The 21963-nt window shown below is 42.4% G+C and overlaps 1 protein-coding gene across 1 annotated transcript in view; it reads right to left on the bottom strand.

Annotated features, from left to right (window-relative positions):
- Window positions 1-21963, bottom strand: part of JARID2 (jumonji and AT-rich interaction domain containing 2) — a 308983-nt gene that overhangs the window by 131038 nt on the left and 155982 nt on the right. Inside the window, exon 3 of the mRNA XM_084619858.1 lies at window positions 4340-4481. Within this exon, the coding sequence (XP_084475984.1) occupies window positions 4340-4481 (142 nt within the window). The remainder of the gene's footprint in view (window positions 1-4339; window positions 4482-21963) is intronic.

Genomic DNA, 21963 nt, shown 5'->3' with positions numbered 1-21963 from the left:
CTCAGCACTGGTGAGGCCTCAGCCGGAGTACTGTGTCCAATTCTGGGTGCCACACTTAAGGAAAAATATAGACAAATTGGAGAGTCCACAGGAGAGCAGATTTAAAAAAAAAAAAAAAAAGATAAAAGGTTTAGAAAACCTGACCTATTAGGCAAGTTTAAAAAACTGGGCCTGATTAGTCTCAAGAAAAGATGACTGAGGAGGGACTCGATAACAGTCCTCAAATATGTTAAAGGCTGTTATGAAAAGGACAGTGATCAATTGTTCTACATGTCCACTGAAGGTAGGACAAGAAGTAATCCCCAGCAAAGGAAATTTAGTTTAGATATTAGGGAAAATGTTCTATCAGAATTGTTAAGTATTGGAATAGACTTCCAAAGGAGGTTGTGGAATGCTCATCATTAAAGATTTTTAAGAACAAGTGAGACAAACACCTGTCAGAGATGAACTCGGTCCTGCATCAGCCAGGGGACTGACTAGAAGAAATCCAAAAATTACTTCCAAACCTTCATTTCAATTACCCCTACGATCATCAATCAAATCCAAACAGTAGTGCATCTCTACAACTGTCGTCTTGGTAGCCTAAATTAAAAGGACCAACTGCACTCTTCTATTCCATTTCATGTCATGCTTTCATGACTGCAGTTTCAGCACAGCCCAGGCCTGACATTTCTGAAGAAGTCCTCAGAAAAATTTGGCCAAAAGCCTGAGGTTAGCCAAGTGAAGCAGTGCTCCATTTTCTAAACAGTTACTCTCCCGTGTATACCTTATGTATAAACACTGGCTGGAATACAAAGCATTGCCAAATATAGCCTGAACTATCAACAAGCCCAGTGCAGGTTCAGGTAACAAAGACTATTTCAACTTCAGTAAGAAATGCAAAATAAACAATAAAGAGTTGTAAAAGCATTCGGATTGGGGTGTGATGGGAAAAGAAGAATGCTTTAACAGATAAATTTGAATTGAAATTCAGTTAGACTTTTTCGCTTACTAAACTACATAACCACGAAATCTTATATCTGTCCGTATTTATTTTGAATAGCCATCCAAATTCCTCTTCTCTATATATCATTAAATAAGACAAGAGAACAGGCTATACAAGTTATCTTTCACTGTATAGAAGATGGGTTCAAGTTTCCCAAAACCTCCTTCCCCTTGCAACACACACACACACGATAAATAGTGATTTCCATATATACATAGTTCAAAACAGTGCTACCAGACACTAAGCCTACTTTATTAAATAGCACAGGTCCCAAGGGTGTATACTTCTCTATCTATGCAAACATTTAAATTTGTTCCATTGTGTATGTTGCTCGTCATAATGTGTGGCATTTCTCAAAGACCAAGAACAATGCACATTGTTATTATGGGAGTGAGAAAATTGTGGATAGTCTGACTTTGGCATGTTCATCGTTTAAATGCATATCTCAGCTGGCAACAGGCCATCAGTCTTGTTCAAAGCTGAAAAGGAACACTGAGAAGTTTGGCCACTGGGGGGTATAATTTCCTAAATGTCATCAGCTCAGAAGCAGAGGAACAAAATGGTACCAGATATAATATAAAATATTAAATGGAGAAAAGGGGATAGAGAAATAGAAAAGAGGGCAAAGAATGTGGTAGTTGGGGGAAGGGAGAATACAGAGAAAAAGCAGCACAGAACAGAAGGGCAAAATCAGAAGGCAGACAAACGCACAGAGAGGGAGTCGGAAAGTAGACAAAAAAAAAAAAAAAGAGTGTGAGAAATACATAAAACAGGAAGGTTCTATATAAAGGGGAATTCCACAGGCAAAAAGGATTGGTGGTGGAGGTTTTTTTTTTTTTGTTCTCGTGCTTCTCTATGATAAGTGAAGTAAAACTGAAATGTTTCTCCCACTTCCACAAAAGCCCAAAAATTAGGGATTTTTCAGCTTGGCTTTTTTTTTTTTTTTTTTAAATCTCAAAAGTATCAAGTTACTTATTTTTGTTCCTTGGAGGCCCAAAAAATTGGAGTGGGGACTTTCACATCCCTTAACAGCAGTGGTGTTGCACCATTAACAAAGGCCTCCTCCCAGTTATATATATATATAGTGTTTGAATTAAATAGGTATTTAAAAAAAAAGTTTTGAATGCTATTTCTAAAAACCCCATTACCACCCACCCGTCCAGTTTTACTTCCTCAGTCCTTGTGATGTCACAATTCCACTAGTTCCTGAATCACATGCCGAGTCTCCCAGGAAAAATATGATAAACAATACTTAAATTTCTAAGCAGAAAGACTTTCAAGCCTTCTTTATACCTCACATAAAAAAGGGAAAAGGGAACATAGCTAATTCGTTTCTCCTTTGCAGGTTACCTTCCACACTTCTATGGTGCAACTTGCCCTTGCAACATTTCTATCTATACAAAATACTAAATGCAGATTTTGTCCTGAGACATATACAGGAGCACGCATGCATATCCAAAGGCAAACTTTGCTCATTTAATTTTGGGGGGGGACCATTCTCTTTACCCCCTTTCTCGGACTTCCCCAGAAATTCCCAAACTAATTTTGAGGTTACCTAGGAAACAGAAATGTGAAAAGTCTGTTTTGTGTTTTAAGTAGATATTTATTTTTAAATCCATTTTGCTTTGGGGGGGGGGGGTTTATTCTGGTGTGGTTTTTTTGCAGGGGGAGCAGGGGATTTATAAGAAGGCTTATACATTTAAACAGTTAGCCCTCAGTAAATGTTGATTTCACTTGACATGCAGAAATATGAAAAAAAAATATCTATCAACGACAGTCATCAAGTGCAGCCTCCCCTGCACCTACTGGCTGCAGGGATCCAGGGTCAACAGCCCCACTGTCACCCAGGGAGCTCTCTGCAGCCTGCTGTTACAGTCCTGCTCTCTCACTCAATGGCTGGGAGCCATCCCTGGGCAGGAGCCATTCAGCAGAGGGACGACCTCACCTGCATTCAGGGATCATCCTGCTCCTTGTGGCCCTAGCTGGGAGTCTCTGCTTTGCCAGACCAGGACCACAGCGACCCACCCACTCATCTTGCACCCAGGTGACTTGCGCCCCTTGACAGCGCTGGGAACACGCAGTCAGTGTTGCCCTAACCCGATCCCCTTTTGTTTCCCAAAACGGTGAAAATTCAAATCAATAAAAATAAAATGCTTAAAACCCATAATTACACACAACTGAGAAAAATAAAACCAATAAAAAACGTTTAAAAATAAAAATTGGTATTATCCATTGAAATTACAAAAAATAGAAGTCAAATTTTGCCAAAACCTTATTTATAAGACATTTTTCAGTCAGACAATTTTATTTATTTCTTTATACAAGAGGGGGAAAAAACCCTGACCTCTGCCTGCACTTTCAGCATATTTTCTACAAAAAATTGGCTTGAACCCTGCAATTTTAACCTACATTTTACACGTTTAGGAATTGGCCAAGATTGTAGCATAATGAGAGTTCAACAGAGACTTCATAACTGATTTCTAAGGAATAGGAGCCAGATTGCCAGAGCATTAGCCCAGAGTAATATTTACAGACAATAACCTACATCTTTATAGTGAGGCTCACTATACAGCTAGTATTCTGAGGCCTCATTTATTTTAAACCTCTTTAACATGTAACCATTTTAACTTTCAAAGCAAATCTAAAGGTAATTCTAATTTAATGACACAAATGTATCTTGTTTGTTGAAATTACATTATCTGGATCCAGTAAACTAATACACAGACATTTACATTGATAGACCCAAAAATACCGAGTAAAGATTTCATTTAACAATCACACAACTGCAGTAAAATGACAGCGACATTGCCATGTTTTCCGCTGCTAAACTACAGAACACCCACTTTGTAAAGGATGCAGGACAATGAACCCAAAATGCAAACTTATCCCTATAGCTGTATGAAACACTCTACACCCGAAAATCTGTTTATGGTATGTGAGATTTTGGCATACGTTCAATGCTACTCTTAAAAAATTATTTGAGTTCTTAACCACCACCAGACATGCCAAAAAACGCAGAAATTGGGCTTGGTTTTGGCTTAATTGGCTTGTGAGTTGCTTTTTGGTTAGTTTTTGGCTTGTAGCTTTTTTGGGGGTGGGGGGGAGGATCCGCTCCTGGCAGGGCGGGCGGGGGTTGGGGAGGGAAGAAAGAAAGAAAGAAAGTCAGGGGTGCATACTGAGCCCACCACAGTCCCAGACTGCATGCCGGGGGGATCTAGTCAGAGTGTTGGGGTTCTTAGGGATTGGATTGTTTTGGCCTTGTTTTGAAATGGGATTAGCTTGATTTTTGGCTTCTTGTGAAAATCAGGGTGCTTACTTACTGTGTGAAAGTTGGCAACTGTGAACGCCACTAACCTTTTCCTTGACGGTCCTTCTTCAAAATCTGAAGAACTAACATCATTGCTAGTTGAGGACACTTGCGATGCATCGTCCTTCTCGTTCTCTGACTGTTCTGATCCTGGTCCTAATCCCTTCGATGGGCCATTAGTGAGAAGTCCTGTAAGGGTGAGACAAACAGTACAGAATGTTCAAAATATGCATTAATAATACTGAACAGGCCAGGAGAAAGTTCACACAGGATACGAAGAGCAAATACAAGGCTCCAAAACTCTTTCCTTGCAAAAATGAGCATCCCTGGTAATAAGAACGGCACTACTGGGTCAGATTAAAGGTCCATCTAGCCCAGTATCCTGTCTTCCAACAGTGGACAGTGCTATATGCCCCAGAAGGAATGAACAGAACAGGTATTCCAGTTAGAAACTGATGAATCTGCAGATATTTAGCTTAGTGGAGAACTGCAAACGTCCATTACAAATCAGCGTACAAAGGGTCAAGGAAAGTGCTTGGGGGGGTCACACAAAATCTTTTCCCTTCTCTTAAAAATGGCATAATTTTATCAGCATAATTTCATCTCTGTGTTACAGAATTTATACAAGTTACTGTATCTGGCATTAATAGGGGTCATTTGCATAAAGCTCTGCATCAATATAAAAATAAATTAGGTGGACAATTTCTATTTCTCCTCTTCATTCTGCTGCTTCCAACCATTGCAATTTATGATGCGTTAACCATTGTAAGTCCCAAAGGTGTGATAACATAAGGTCTGTTTCCCTTGACTCTCCTATTTGCCTAGCCAAGTCCCACTCAGCTACAGTGGCTGCGGGTGATGAGACAAAGCTACACAAAATAGGAGTGAATATACCACAACCACCTTCCTCCTCTGTGACTTCCTATCTCCACTTGAGGAGCACCCTAGGCAGCAGAGCAACATAGGTGGAAAAGGGCATTTAGCCCTACATATGTAGACTAATAACCAAATTTTGATCATCTTACTCACATAAGGACAACATGATTTGACCTAAGACGTGAGGCCGAGAAGCACCAGTAGCACAGCAGCACACTACAACCATTCATGCTTTGGGTTATTAAACTAGCGACAGCTATTTTTTCAATATTTAGGTAAGGCTTTAAGAATTGATCACCGCAGAAATTCCAGTTTTGACTGTGAGAATACCACCGCTTTTTCCAAGCCAACGAAATACTCCTGCAGATGGCATGAGCAGTTTTGTGTCAGAGATTTGTCTCCACCAGGCAACTGCTAGTAGCACTCTCTTCCCTCAGTCTCTCTAACCACCCTTTCCCCAATTTCATTTTAGCCTCCTGCTTGAATCTCTGTTTGTCTCCCTCCAAGGCATGCCAAGCAGCAGCAATCTGCATACCGTGTAGCAGCACTAATGGTTACCTAGTAACAACAGTTCAAAACCAATCACAAACATTGTATGATCATAGTCCATTTGACACTGCCATTGCCGGGAAAGCATTGTGCAGCACTATCAATACAGTGATCACACTCCCTAGTGTTCAACTATGCACATCTGCAAAGCAGCTTCTGAAAGTAAATAGACTATCAGAAAGGAACTTTCATCCCCACGCAGCCTGCTGTATACCAACAGGTACTGAGATGGGAAAAGGCCCTCTGTTCTCTTCTGCCCATTTATTCAGTGCTCCCATTGACACTGTGAGCTGGTACGACACATCATCTCTTATTACATTCTCAAACATTTTGGGACTTTAGTCTCTAAGGTGCCACAAGTACTCCTTTTCTTTTGACTCCACTCTAGCAGCTCTAGCTGGCCCTTTCAAAACAACCTAATTCAAGGGCTCCCTTATACCACCACCTGCCTTGTCTTCAAAGTCTGTACTTAGTCATTACGTTTTTAGATTGCACTACATTTCTCTTGACTTGGAGTCAAAAGCAAATACATGGTGGCTACAGTTGGAGAGCTGCAGGTAGGTAGGTGTGTGTGTTATTTTTAAACACTACTTTTTAACATCCCTTATAAAAACAGAAGCCTGAATTTCACTGTAGGGAAAAATAAAGTAAGATTAAAAAAAGAAAAAAAAAAACAGAGTACCAGAAAAAATTTAATGGAGTTAAGCTTAAGATGTGTTTAATACCCTCACTAACTAGTCTGCACGGCAGACACAACACAGAAATAAGTTAAACAACTGTGTTTAAGTTTTCACTTCCCTTTTGTTAATAAATCCCCTTAAATGTTTCCTGAGTCACTGAAGGTCTCAAACTGAAGGACATCAACAAATGAGTTGCAATGAGATTTCTGGCATGAAACTTCTATAGCATTTGTGATGTCAAAAAATGATGCATTTTGGGCTCCCTTCAGGAAGATTCAAGAGGATGTCACATGGAGGAGAAAATATTTTAAAACCTTAATTAGATGTTATTTACATGCACAATATCCTCACTGGCAACATTCAGCACAGAAGTGTGGCTTTAACTCAGTTTCAGTTTTTGCTTTGCATTTTAACTTTTAAAATGCGAATGATAAAATTTACAGTCTGTAAACTCCAGAGAAGTCTAAACTAAACATATCATTTGGGGCCCTATTTTCAGTAAGTTAACCATTACGAAAGAATTCAGCTAGTTTTTCCAAAAGTAATATTTATTCTGGAGAGATGCCGTATGTCAATACCAGCAACCTGAAGTGTTGGAGTCAAGAAAATCACCTCCTGGGCTGTCAACTCACTTGCATTTGGAAGGTGCTTTCCATTCATCCTCCCACCCTGCCAAACCATTATTGTATTTGGAAGGTGACTATGTGTTTCCCTACTAGAAAAAAAAAAATTAGTTCTCCTATTATTCCAACAAACCCCATTTATACAATGTTCTTTATCATTAAAAAAAAAAAAAAAATGTTCGTGAATGTAAACAGAACACCTTGAATTAAAACCGGAAATGAATCAAAGCCAGAGCAGCTATAGCTGAAGTATAAAACTGCTAAGTAAACTGACCATCACATTCTGCATCTCCTTAAATATACAGTGATCCGGTCTGAAAGTGACAAAAGGCATAGAGGACTGTGGCACGGTCCACAACTGTCAGGAAAAGATAATGCTTGCAAAGTGCAGAAGGAAAACACTCAAATACAGTTCTGTTCGAAAAATTGCTTTAACGGTGGTATTGTGGAGTTTATTGCCTCTTGGTGATTTCTGTATCAGTTTACACAAAAAGGATGCACTTTTTTCTCCTCTTCTAATTTCTGTTCTTGCAATCTCAGAGCCAAGCCTGCACGAGGCACACTCAAGGTCTTTGGACGAGCCTGCAGGTGGCTGATTGACAAGGTCCACTATAGTCTGGAATCTTTTTTTGTGGGAGATAAGTTTTCACTGACCTCAAACTTAATCCATCCTCTATTAAATTTATGCTGTGAGTTGGAGCAAAGGTGGATTTTTCTGTTTATCTGAGGCCCAGAATAGCAAAGAGCCTTGTGAATTATGTGAATGGAGCTAGTCACTTGCTATGATTATTTCCCTCAGGATGAGCCAACTGTCAAGGTACAGGTAGACCTGGATGCCTTGCCATCCCACTTATGCTACCACAACAGCCACACACTTAAAGACCAAAGGGCAGGACCCTGTCTTGGTAGTGAGTCTCTCCTACCAGGAATCTGAGGTATTTCAGGTATGCTGAGCATACAAACAGGTGGAAATAGGCCTCTTCAAGGTTGAGTGCCACAAACCAGAGTTGAGGGGATTACAGAGACCTGACTCATGATCCTGAATTTGAAATGACAGATGAACTTGTTGAAGCCCTGAAGGTACCTATACCCTTTCTTCTTCAAGATTAGAAAATTATGAGAGTAGAACCCCTTGCCCCTGAACTCCAAGGGCACTTTTTCCACTGCTCCGAGTTACAAAAGGGGCTCCTATTTCAACAGTATCATGTCAGAAGAGTTCCTGAGGAGCGATGGGGAAAGGGGGATGGGGGGCGGGGGGTTTAGAAAGGACCTAAAGCTGTATGCAATACCGTTTGCTGACAAAGTAAGATGCATTGGTTCTTGTTGATTCCCGCCCAGGCCTCTTAAAAAAAGACCAAAAAAAGAGTTGCCAAAAAAAAGGGGGTGAGGGAGAATGGGCATAGACCCTCTATAGGTTTTGCCAGACTCTCAGTGGTGTTAAATCTGCTGCTAAGAGGAAGATCCGGAGTGCATAGCAGCTGAGGAAGTGGCAGGAGGATCACCAGCTCAAATTCCTCTCTGGTTCCAGTTCCCCTATGGCTTACAGTACTGAGGGCAGAGGGCACTATCTGAAGCAGCTATGAAGCCTGGCTTGCTTTTCCCTTGGGGCTGAAGTGTACAAGTCCAAAAAGCCCATGATAGCCAGAGAGTCTTTTAACAAACCGAGGGCCTCATTGGTCTTAGAGTTGAAGAGGTCACAGAGCTTGAAGGGAAGATCCTCCATAACTGTTTGAATATCCCTCAGTAACCCCAATGACTGGAGCCTGGAGGAGCTTCGCATCACCACAGACATGGCCAGGGAGCATGCAGCAGTGTCAGATGCAACCTGCATGAAAGTTTAAGCAATCAGTTGCCCCTCAAGCATATCTATCATGAGTGATGCTAGCACAGGATGTGATTAGAAATCCTCAAAGTCCTCAGGAGGGACTTGGCACATCTATCCATTCTTTTGAATGTGGCTGGTCTTGATGTTCGAGCCTGCCACAATTATTTTGCAATGCCACATTGAGTGGAGGTCTTCATCAAGCTGTCTACAGTGACCGCCAGACCCTTTCTTAGTGCTCAGTATAAGCAAGGGTTAAAGCAGCTTAAGTGAGTCTACACGAGGGATTCGCAACATTTTAACTGGATTCGTTTTAAAAATCAATCTAGTTAAACCATTGTGCTTTTCTAGTAATAGACAAGGCCTCATTTATATAGAGACCACAAATAAGCATTTCAGATCAGAAGGATTGAGGAGTAGGGGTGAAATCAGTTCAGTGACAAACCAATGTGAAATGGGGAAAAGTATCGGAAGAATTTGGATTTTGTTTTTAAAATGCATTTAAGATTATAATCTTTCACATATTTTTCATCACTAAAGTGACTGGGCACTGAAGCAGGCATGGACACATCCAAATAGTTCGTAGTGGCAGAATGCTAGCCCAAAAAGTGCTTTTGAGAAGGGATTTTTATAATGTTTCCAAAACACTCTACATGCTTCTCTCATCCTACTTCAAATAAGGCATCTGGAAGTAAAGTTTCCCATTCTCTCACACAACAGGACAGTGACATAGTAAAGATTTCTGCACACTTCACTTCATTGCACGAGAAAGCTTGGAAGGCTGAAATAGATGCATGTGTGTTTCCAGCCCAGTGCCTGCGGTCACAAGCAGCTGACAAGAGCGATTGTGATATAGCATTAACAACAGTCAACAACATAGAATGCATGACAAATATATTAAGAGCATAAATTGACCTAGACAATTGTGACATGGGGAAATTTTGCCACAATTATATTCATAATCTTCAATATGGGGTGAACAGTTAACACTCTGGAAGAGGAGATTACAGTCCTGCTGTCTAGCTCGGCTCTAGAATATGAAAAATTATAAAATAGTATCCTCATATTTCTTGCTCACACAAGCACACATACTCTCTCTTGTAAAGACATTTTAAGCCCTTTTTGTGCATTCATAACTGAACAATACAAACTGAAAATAACCGAGGCTGGTAGTGAGGCCTCGTCTCCAGCGTAGGATTTTTTTTTTTTAAATTAAATATCAGAGTTACAAGTATTGGGGGAGGGGAGAGTTTAGATACAATGAAACTTTCTCACCACAGTACATTATTCCACAGTCATATAATAGTATTGTAATTCTAAATACACAACAGATTTTGAAGGCACAGCTCAGGGCCCTATTGATCTGCCGGATACAATAGCTGTCCAGGATTTTAGCTGTGCGGTTTGAGAAGTGTACCGTAAGTCACCTGGAAAGAAGAAGAGTCAAATTTACTTCATTCTCTTTTCATTATCACTTACAGGAAAACTGCATATAAAAAGCTTAGTATGACAGTAATGCTACAAATGTGAATATTCAAGTCAAACAAATTACTGTTATCACATAACTACGTCCACCTGAACATAGAATATACTCAAGTTAAACTCTTAAGTGTACCCCAAGGGGCCCATTTCTGACCTCAGATTACTGTAGGTACATACAACTAAAACTGACTCACATGTGAATTGCACTGTATGAGGCCAAAAATGAGTCCCAGATATACAATTTGGAGAAACAGTTATTATGAAACTATAACCTATTAGTAAACTACTGAGGATTAAAAATACATATTTTATATAATAGACTCTATATTTACATTAAGTTGATATTTCCCTCAAAAAAAAATTAAAGACCAGTCAAAAAATTTTGGAGTCTAAATTATTTGGCTTTGTTTTTTCAGCCTGAGACACACTTCACTTATCAGTTTATTATGAGCTAGTTTCACCCACAAGTTTACTTGCTGTAAATTATCTTTATTGAACAGATCTCTTCTCTTTTCCATTAGTGTAAGACAAACAGATGTAATTGAAATGTGATCAGAATAAGGATCTCATTCTCCCTTACTCTAAAGGCCCACAGCTATCAAAAACAAATAGCCCTTATGTGCATGTGACCATTTATTACCATAGATCTGGTAGGCAGGTTAAAAAATCATGAACCCTTTAATGCCAAGTGAAAATATTCCAATCTCTCTAAAATATTTATTATAGTCTTCACTAATAAGTGTATTGTACAGAGAGCTACTGTATTTAGCTGTTGCATACCTATGAACAAATGATAATTTAGTTTTATTAAGCAAATGCCATCAGTTGCCTTGTGACACCATGACAAGGTATCACATTATGTATTAAACAAACAAGCTTAAAAAAAGAAGGCCCATGATTGTCTTAGAGACCAAAAAACTATGCTTTCAAAGAAATAACCATTTTAAAAAACACATTTTTCTCTGGGATAAAATCCTGTCCTTGTGTCTAGTGTATTTATCATCGACTTCACAGTGAACAAAATGCTCTCCTAGCCTCCGGTGATAATCGAAAGCTACAACAGTATCCTGCAATTATGCCTCATTCTGAAGGTTTTTATTTAAAGTCAACATCTATGCCACCCCCAGGCTCCGTGTTGCCACCATAAGAGTACCGAATGGTACCCAGACTTTTCAGATGACAAGCCACTGGACATTAAGTTGATTATGGTACGCATATGCATATGATATGCATATGCATGCAGTAGTATTGTTATGCCAAAAACTGTTAGCAAATAACCTTTACAGTTTTCATAAATGAAAAGAACAGTGCTTTTATATGTAGATATACATCATTACTATGGAAGCCAAGCATGAATGACATTACAGCATTAGATGTTTTTGTCAGCCTGTCAAAAGAAGAGCTCACCAAAGACAATTAGGTTAATAAAGCAGGTTGAGGGAAGCTGTTTACCCCCAGCCAAGACTGTTATAGGACTGAGCAACCCAACAAAGACATTCTTGTGATTTCATTATATAGGATGTATATATTATGTGTTACATTTTGTACATGAACATAGAGGGTGCCAATAGGTGGGTTGGAGTAAGTGAAATTAAATAATTTCTTTGTTTCAACATCAAGATTAAACATTTGTTTAGAATTTTTTGGGCGTTAAATTGATCGGCATCTGAGAAGTATTAGTATCAGTAATTCATGGACCTCTGCAACCAAAGGTAAGGAAAAATATTCCAGCCTCCTAGTATGCATGGTAGGCCTGAGCCTTACTGGGTGAAAGGGGGAGCGGCGGGAGTCTGGCTGTGGGGTAGGGTTGAGAGAACAGAACAACATTTGAAGAAAAACACATTCTACCACCCCAATAGCTGTAGTTCGGCATCCAGAAACTCTCTTCCCTAAATCCATAGTTTTATTTCATTAGATTTATACACAAACCTATTAAAAGGGGCACCTATCCCTTGGCATAGGCACTCCTCAACAATTCTTAGGCACATAATCATAAAATAGACCACTCCTATAACTTCTTCCAACCTTTAATCAACAAACCTACAACAGCTGGCAATAAGGCAGCAACAAAAAAACATGATCAAGATATTTAGGATCTCACAACAGAACCTTCCCATTTCCTCACAGGTAGGGGCAAAGAAAAGAGCCCTGCAGCAAGTCTGGAAGATCTAGAGTAATCTTGGGCTCTTGTGAATCAAGTAGGATAGAGGGGTGCAAGACCCAAAGCTAATAGGAACTCACAGAGAAAACCCTGCCAGCTGTTCCCTCTCTTTTAGATGCAGGAAGCTCCAACTACAGTGCCTCCACTGACTGCAACTGTGGCCACACGGAATCAGGATGGGGGCAGCTTTTGTGACAAGCAGGTACCAGGCCATTTAGGGTATGTCTACGCTGCAATTAGACGCCTGTGGCTGGCTCGCACCAGCTGACTTCTGGGCTCAGGTTGGAGCCTGGCTGTAGGAGCCTGGCTGTAGGACCCTGTGAGGTGATAGAATCCCAGAGCTCTGATTCCAGCCCATCATCTCACAGGGTCCTACAGCCAAGCTTCAACCTGAGCCCAGAAGTCTACTCTGCAGTGAAACAGCACCACAGCCCAACCCCATGAGCCTGAGTCAGCTGGCACAGACTAGCCACGGGTGTCTAACTGAAGTGCAGATATACCCTTCAAACCTTCATAAACCTTTAACAGGCTCACAGGCCACGTGGAACCACAGCGCATTTTTACAGTATCATAAATGATTAAAACACTGATTTTTTTTAATATATATATTGGTGGGGAAATGCGCCCAATACTTCTTATTGCCAATGTTGAAATACATCTTAGTTGTTGTGATTAGCCTACACCCACATTTCATCCTGGAATGGCGAGTACCCCATCTCTCTTTTGGGCCGAGGCCTACACCAGCCAGTAAGCTTCAGAGAACAGTGAGGCCTCTAAAGGAAAGGTAGCAGCTACTCATTACAAATGTCTACCCCCCGCTTTGGTGGTGGGAGGAAGGGCAAGGAACTTTGAATCTCCAAGTCTGAAAATACCTAACTGGTTTGTATCTCACGTTGGTCTTCTGGCTGGACAGAATGGTATTACGTTGCCCAGAATCAACAAATGTCTTTTTGATTTGTAGCTACGCCCAAGAACATCTGTCCTCCAATGAAGACACTCTTGCTACATCTCCTATTTATAACAAACAAACAAACTGGCAATTGCGTTAAATGCATATTTTATTCATAACTATTCATGCGCACATGAACGCATACAAAAAGCCAGGTCACAGTAGACACATAGGTTTTATCCCTTGCAGTTAAGGTATATATGCAACAGAAAAATAAGTGGTTTTAACATCTGATAAAGAAACAAAAATACTCAGAGGCCTGAATGAGGTTTTTTTCTTTTTTGAAAAATAAATTCTGCTTGTTTTTTAAATTAGAAACACCAGCTCCTCTTTAGCCTGATTTTGCTGGACAATTTTGTGGATGACTGGAAGACTAGTAGGATGGCATCACACGTAACAGGCGAGTAAGACCACTGAGAGGGAAAGGCATTTTTACCCATAGTGTTTAATATTTCTTCAACATTTTAACTCAAATTCCTAACCAACGTTTCAGGGAAAAGGTATGTGTTATTGATTCAGCACCCCAAATCCTTAAAGTCAAGGGCTGAGAGAACTTCCAATTTACAGAACAGGAAGCAGACATAAGCTGGCAGAGAGGACCTGATATCCCAATACATCTAAAGTAAAAAAGTATTTCAGACCTTCTTTATACATCATGAAGCAGCACAAATAAGGACAAATTTTCCCCTTTGCAGGTTACTTTTACAGTTCCATTTAATCTATAACTCATACTTGCCAACTGGTTATCATTTACTAGCAGTCTCGGGGTTTAGTCAGTTATTTTACACACTGGTTCCTTAAAAGTTGCTTTTAGCCTCACCTGAACTAGCTTAACATTGTAACACAGTGGTTTTCCACCTGTGGTCCACAAACCCCTAGCGGTCCGCAGACTATGTGTAAGATTTCCAAAGGGACCCGTACCTCTATTCAAAAAAATGTTAGGGGTCTGCAAAAGAAAAAAAGGTTGAAAACTACTGATGTAACAGAATAAGTTACCATTAAGGACTGGTAGCCACCAGCAGAACACATCTGATTCTCAAATATCCATCCCCTGATGGAGGAACTAAAACAGATCAGCAAAATCTAAGACATCGTGGCTGTTTTTAGGTGCCATGTGGAATAGTAGAGCCTATAAATAAAATGTATCTCTGGACAACTGCTATTCCATGGGGACAAAGTAGGGACAAAGTAACTAAATGCTTCTCCATAAGTGGCAGTGAAAAGGGACTTGGGAAGTCAGTAGAAGACACACTACAAAGTAAGCAGGAGTCTAACGACTGGAGGAAGCAAGCAAATGAATGAGCAGGTAAAAAAATAGGGTACACAATGCCTAACCACTAGGGATGAATATTTTATAGCCTTGAGAAGAAAATACCTGAACACATCAAAACCCTTATGCTACAGATGAAACCCAAATGCATAACGGTTATGGGGGGGCATTTCTTAGTAGTGGCAGATTTCTAAGGACCATTTACAGGCCTTATCATTTCCAAACAGCATAGCTGTACCAACCTGGGGAGCTACAACAAAGTAGCAGTCTCAAACATTTCTTATAGATAAGTGATGATGGGTTCTACAAATAGGGTTACACTTATCTCAACAGACAAAAATCAAACAGGCCAATTTCTCCAACAAGAACCATCTTCATAGATTAGAAAAATGTGTCCTTGGCATTTCAGAGAAGGCCAAGAGCTTTCATCTGAAAGGCCACTGGAATAGTCCTCCTCAGAGCTGTATCTCTGCAGGGGTGAACTCTGTAAAGCTACTTGCAATTCTCTGCTCTGGCTGTGCAGAATTGGCACCAAGAAGTGCAGATTTAGCACAGCAGAAAGACTGCAGCAGACCAGTTCAGCAATAAAAGTTAATATGATGTGTAAGGGAATCATCTGTAGCAAGAGAAGGTATCCAAAATTATATATTTCAAGAAGTATGCCAGGTTAAATTAATAACAGAAGACTCAAACCAAAAGGATATAGATATAGACACAAATATATATTAGGGGAGAAGGAAGAAAGCTAGCAAAGCATTAGCTCAGGATCAGAAAGAAAGAACCCTAGCAACAGAACACACTTTGAAAAAGAGGGCAAAGGTGTCAGAAAGACCTTTTGGGGAGGTTATTCTCCATTTAATTATCTGTAATTCTGCCTGTGTGAGACAAAACAAAGAAGCCATGACAGGCAAATGCTGAATGACATATTGCCAATTGTATAGCCTCATTTGATATTGTAATGTCTTTCATTGAGGATTTGTCTTTCATGGTTTTTTTTTTTTTTTTTTTTTTTTTTTTTTTTGCCAAGAGCATGGGCAGCTCTCCAGACAGACTGAAGAAATGTTTTTCCAATGTGACACATGCTTTGAAGATCACCCTTACTGTAGTAACACATGACCCAGTAATGTAGTGCTGACCCTCCCCCACAATGAATGTATGAATATCGATTTAAAAGCCTCTTAATTGCAGATATTTTGTTATATGAGTTTTCAGTTGAAGACCAAAAAATAAAAGGCTTGCATAGAAATTCTACTCTGTCTTAGAAAGTGGTGGGTTAAATGTTCCACACAAGAGGACTCAAATTGCTGCCAATGCAACTGACATTTGAGGGGAACAGTTCTAATTAATTTTAAAACTTCTTCAGGTAATCTGTTGACAAAGTGAGCCCTGGTCTACACTAGGGCTTTAGGTCGAATTTAGCAGCGTTAAATCGATGTAAACCTGCACCCGTCCACACAATGAAGCCCTTTATTTCGACTTAAAGGGCTCTTAAAATTGATTTCCTTACTCCACCCCTGACAAGTGGATTAGCGCTTAAATCGACCTTGCCGGCTCGAATTTGGGGTACTGTGGACACAATTCGACGGTATTGGCCTCCGGGAGCTATCCCAGAGTGCTCCATTGTGACCGCTCTGGATAGCACTCTCAACTCAGATGCACTGATCAGGTAGACAGGAAAAGAACTGCAAACTTTTAAATCTCATTTCCTGTTTGGCCAGCGTGGCAAGCTGCAGGTGACCATGCAGAGCTCATCAGCACAGGTGACCATGATGGAGTCCCAGAATCGCAAAAGAGCTCCAGCATGGACCGAACGGGAGGTACGGGATCTGATCGCTGTTTGGGGAGAGGAATCCGTGCTATCAGAACTCCGTTCCAGTTTTCGAAATGCCAAAACCTTTGTCAAAATCCCCCAGGGCATGAAGGACAGAGGCCATAACAGGGACCCGAAGCAGTGCCGCGTGAAACTGAAGGAGCTGAGGCAAGCCTACCAGAAAACCAGAGAGGCGAACGGCCGCTCCGGGTCAGAGCCCCAAACATGCCGCTTCTATGATGAGCTGCATGCCATTTTAGGGGGTTCAGCCACCACTACCCCAGCCGTGTTGTTTGACTCCTTCAATGGAGATGGAGGCAATACGGAAGCAGGTTTTGGGGACGAAGAAGATGATGATGAGGAGGTTGTAGATAGCTCACAGCAAGCAAGCGAAGAAACCGGTTTTCCCAACAGCCAGGAACTGTTTCTCACCCTGGACCTGGAGCCAGTACCCCCCGAACCCACCCAAGGCTGCCTCCTGGACCCAGCAGGCGGAGAAGGGACCTCTGGTGAGTGTACCTTTTAAAATACTATACATGGTTTAAAAGCAAGCATGTGAAAGGATTACTTTGCCCTGGCATTCGCGGTTCTCCTAGATGTAGTCCTAAAGCCTTTGCAAAAGGTTTCTGGGGAGGGCAGCCTTATTGCGTCCTTCATGGTAGGACACTTTACCACTCCAGGCCAGTAACACGTACTCGGGAATCATTGTAGAACAAAGCATTGCAATGTATGTTTGCTGGCATTCAAACAACATCCGTTCTTTATCTCTCTGTGTTATCCTCAGGAGAGAGATATAATTCATGGTCACCTGGTTGAAATAGAGTGCTTTTCTTCAGGGGACACTCAGAGGAGCCCATTCCTGCTGGGCTGTTTCCCTATGGCTAAACAGAAATGTTCCCCGCTGTTAGCCACAGGGAGGGGGGAAGGTTGAAGGGGTAGCCACGCAGTGGGGGGAGGCAAAATGCGACCTTGTAACAAAATCACATGTGCTATGTATGTAATGTTAACAGCAAGGTTTACCCTGAAAGAGTGTAGCCACTGTTTTATAAAATGTGTCTTTTTAAATACCGCTGTCTTTTTTTTTTTTTCTCCACCAGCTGCATGTGTTTCAATGATCACAGGATCTTCTCCTTCCCAGAGGCTAGTGAAGCTTAGAAAGAAAAAAAAACGCACTTGCAATGAAATGTTCTCTGAGCTCATGCTGTCCTCCCACACTAACAGAGCACAGACGAATGCGTGGAGGCAAATAATGTCAGAGTGCAGAAAAGCACAAAATGACCAGGAGGAGAGGTGGCGGGCTGAAGAGAGTAAGTGGCGGGCTGAAGAGAGGGCTGAAGCTCAAATGTGGCGGCAGCGTGATGAGAGGAGGCAGGATTCAATGCTGAGGCTGCTGGAGGACCAAACCAGTATGCTCCAGTGCATGGTTGAGCTGCAGCAAAGGGAGCTGGAGCACAGACTGCCACTACAGCCCCTGTGTAACCAACCACCCTCCTCCACAAGTTCCATAGCCTCCACACCCAGACGCCCAAGAACGTGGTGGGGGGGCCTCCGGCCAACCAGCCACTCCACCACAGAGGATTGCCCAAAAAAAAAGAAGGCTGTCATTGAATAAATTTTAAAGTTGTAAACTTTTACAGTGCTGTGTGGCATTTTCCTTCCCTCCTCCACCACCCCTCCTGGGCTACCTTGGTAGTCATCCCCCTATTTGTGTGATGAATGAATAAAGAATGCATGAATGTGAAGCAACAATGACTTTATTGCCTCTGCAAGCGGTGATTGAAGGGAGGAGGGGAGGGTGGTTAGCTTGCAGGGAAGTAGAGTGAACCAAGGGGCGGAGGGTTTCATCAAGGAGAAACAAACAGAACTTTCACACCATAGCCTGGCCAGTCATGAAACTGGTTTTCAAAGCTTCTCTGATGCGTACCGCACCCTCCTGTGCTCTTCTAACTGCCCTGGTGTCTGGCTGCACGTAACCAGCAGCCAGGCGATTTGCCTCAACCTCCCACCCCGCCATAAACGTCTCCCCCTTACTCTCACAGATATTGTGGAGCACACAGCAAGCAGTAATAACAGTGGGAATATTGGTTTCGCTGAGGTCTAAGCGAGTCAGTAAACTGCGCCAGCGCGCCTTTAAATGTCCAAATGCACATTCTACCACCATTCTGCACTTGCTCAGCCTGTAGTTGAACAGCTCCTGACTACTGTCCAGGCTGCCTGTGTACGGCTTCATGAGCCATGGCATTAAGGGGTAGGCTGGGTCCCCAAGGATACATATAGGCATTTCAACGTCCCCAACAGTTATTTTCTGGTCTGGGAATAAAGTCCCTTCCTGCAGCTTTTGAAACAGACCAGAGTTCCTGAAGATGCGAGCGTCATGTACCTTTCCCGGCCATCCCACGTTGATGTTGGTGAAACGTCCCTTGTGATCCACCAGAGCTTGCAGCACTATCGAAAAGTACCCCTTGCGGTTTATGTACTCAGCGGCTTGGTGCTCCAGTGCCAAGATAGGGATATGGGTTCCGTCTATGGCCCCACCACAGTTAGGGAATCCCATTGCAGCAAAGCCATCCACTATGACCTGCACATTTCCCAGGGTCACTACCCTTGATATCAGCAGATCTTTGATTGTGTGGGCTACTTACATCACACCAGCCCCCACAGTAGATTTGCCCACTCCAAATTGATTCCCAACTGACCGGTAGCTGTCTGGCGTTGCAAGCTTCCACAGGGCTATCGCCACTCGCTTCTCAACTGTGAGGGCTGCTCTCATCTTGGTATTCATGTGCCTCAGGGCAGCGGAAAGCAAGTCACAAAGTTCCATGAAAGTGCCCTTACGCATGCGAAAGTTTCGCAGCCACTGGGAATCGTCCCACACCTGCAACACTATGCGGTCCCGCCAGTCTGTGCTTGTTTCCCGAGCCCAGAATCGGCATTCCACAGCATGAACCTGCCCCATTAGCAGCACCATGATGCATGCATTGGCAGGGCCCATGCTTTCAGAGAAATCTGTGTCCATGTCCTGATCACTCACGTGACCGCGCTGACGTTGCCTCCTCGCCCGGTATTGCTTTGCCAAGTTCTGGTGCTGCATATACTGCTGGATAATGCGTGTGGTGTTTAATGTGCTCCTAATTGCCAAAGTGAGCTGAGTGGCCTCCATGCTTGCCTTGGTATGGCGTCCGCACAGAAAAAAGGCACGGAATGATTGTCTGCCGTTGCTCTGACGCAGGGAGGGGCGACTGAGGACATTGGTTACAGGGTTGGCTTCAGGGAGCTAAAATCAACAAAGGGGGTGTCTTTACAGCAAGGAGTATTTCAGGCAGGACTTCACGGAGGGTTCCAATAAGAAATGGTACACCTAAGTTATTGTTCTTATTGGAACAAGAAGGTTAGCCTGGCCTCTGATTGATACATGGCTAGATTTACCTCGCTGCACCTTCTCTGTGAGTGACTGCAGTGTGACCTAGAAGAATGAGTCCCCTAGATGGGGGTGGGGGGGAAGCAAATGAATACAGAACAAATTTGGTCTACTTCTTGTTTTGATCCACTCCATCTATCTTTTACATCTTTGGCTGGCAGCAGACGGTGCAGAAGGACTGCATGCCATCCACATCTCATGGCTGCTCGGCAGAAGATGGTACAGTACGACTGCTAGCCATCCTCATCTCCTGCCTGCCTGGCAGAAGATGGTACAATACGACTGCTAGCAATCCTCATCTCCTGCCTGGCTGGCAGAAGATGGTACAGTACGACTGCTAGCAGTCCGTATCGCCTGCCCGCTCACCATAAGACAGTTCAATAGGACTGACTGCAGGACTAAAGAGAATGACCTGGTCAAGTCACTCCAAATTTAGTCCCTGCGCCTATGTCTGTCCAGGCGCTCCCAGCCGACGTGGCCAGGAGCACCTCGGACATGACGATGACGGCTACCATTCGTACTGTACCGTCTGCTGCCACAAGGCAAGGGGTTGCTGCTACTGTGTAGCAATGCCGTACCGCGTCTGCCAGCACCCGGGAGTCATAGGGTGATGGTTCCTGAGCGGGCTCCATGCTTGCTGTGGTATGGCGTCTGCACAGGTAACTCAGGAAAAAAGGCGCGAAATGATTGTCTGCCCTTGCTTTCACGGAGGGAGGGAAGGAACGGGGGCCTGACGATATGTACCCAGAACCACCCGCGACAATGTTTTAGCCCCATCAGGCATTGGGATCTCAACCCAGAATTCCAATGGGCAGCGGAGACTGCGGGAACTGTGGGATACCTACCCACAGTGCAACGCTCCGGAAGTCGACTCTAGCCTCGGTACTGTGGAAGCGCTCCGCCGAGTTAATGCACTTAATGCACTTAGAGCATTTTCTGTGGGGACACACACACTCGCATATATAAAACCGATTTCTAAAAAACCGACTTCTATAAATTCGACCTTATTCCGTAGTGTAGACATACCCTAAATGTGTATTCAGCAAACCTTTATGGTGAATTGTAGCATTTAGTGGAAACATGTGGTGTGTTATTTTTCTTGACGTACTACTTTCTACCAAATGTTTGAATTATGAACCCATGAGGTTTATTGCTCTAACTTTAGAACAATTAATATTTTTCATTCAATTTCTCACTAACATTAGAAATTGAGCTATATTTACTTCTAAATAATTATCTTCAAAATAAACGGTGAAAAAGAGGGAGAGAAAACAGGGGATGCACAAAAACTTTTCTAGATACGAGAATTCCCCTTCCCTCTCCACCTGGAAGGGCCTCCGAGCCTGGTTAACCTCCTTTGCAAAGTCCTTGAAGGCTATGTAATGACCCCACCCTTCTCTCTAAGGAGAGTTGGATGTGGCTCCCTCGAACTGAACTATAAACATAACTGCTTGCACTGGCTGGGAGGAAGAATGGCTCATTGCCAGACACATGGCTCCCGCCTACATACATCAAGGGATGAGTATATTTTGCACAGTGTAAAGTTTCTAATTCCCTGCCAGAGGGGGCCCTTACAAATCAGTTTTGAACCTCAATTCTGTGTTGCCACTAGACAAGCAGGCCAGCATGCTAAACTCTCCTAACAAACAGGAGTAAAGAAAGGAAGCATGTTGTGAGTGTTTCGTGTGTTTCTCAATAAAGTTTTTTTTAGTCATTGATTTCCTGAAGCATGAAGCCAGCCTTTTGTCTATAATGCCACATTTATTCTATCTTCCTAGGTTGTAAAGGCAACTTTTCTCAGGACGAATGTAACAGCCACTCCTTCACAGCGAGTATTTCAGTTGGCAGAAACAACTATCCAGAGCAGAGGCATTAATTTCCCTCCTTCAGAGGCAGCAACTACTCCTCAACTACAGAAGAACTGCTTTGTAGACAATGCCAGTGCTGAAAATCAAACAGTAGACTTAACTGAATTACCTGCAACTGCACTATTTGCATCCGATGAAGTGAACTGTAGCTCATGAAAGCTTA

The sequence above is a fragment of the Lepidochelys olivacea genome, assembly GCF_965140295.1.
Source record: "Lepidochelys olivacea isolate rLepOli2 genome assembly, chromosome: 2".
In the NCBI taxonomy this organism is placed as follows: Eukaryota; Metazoa; Chordata; order Testudines; family Cheloniidae; genus Lepidochelys; species Lepidochelys olivacea.
Note: the sequence above shows the minus strand (reverse complement) of the source record. Positions and strands in the feature narration are given on the sequence as shown.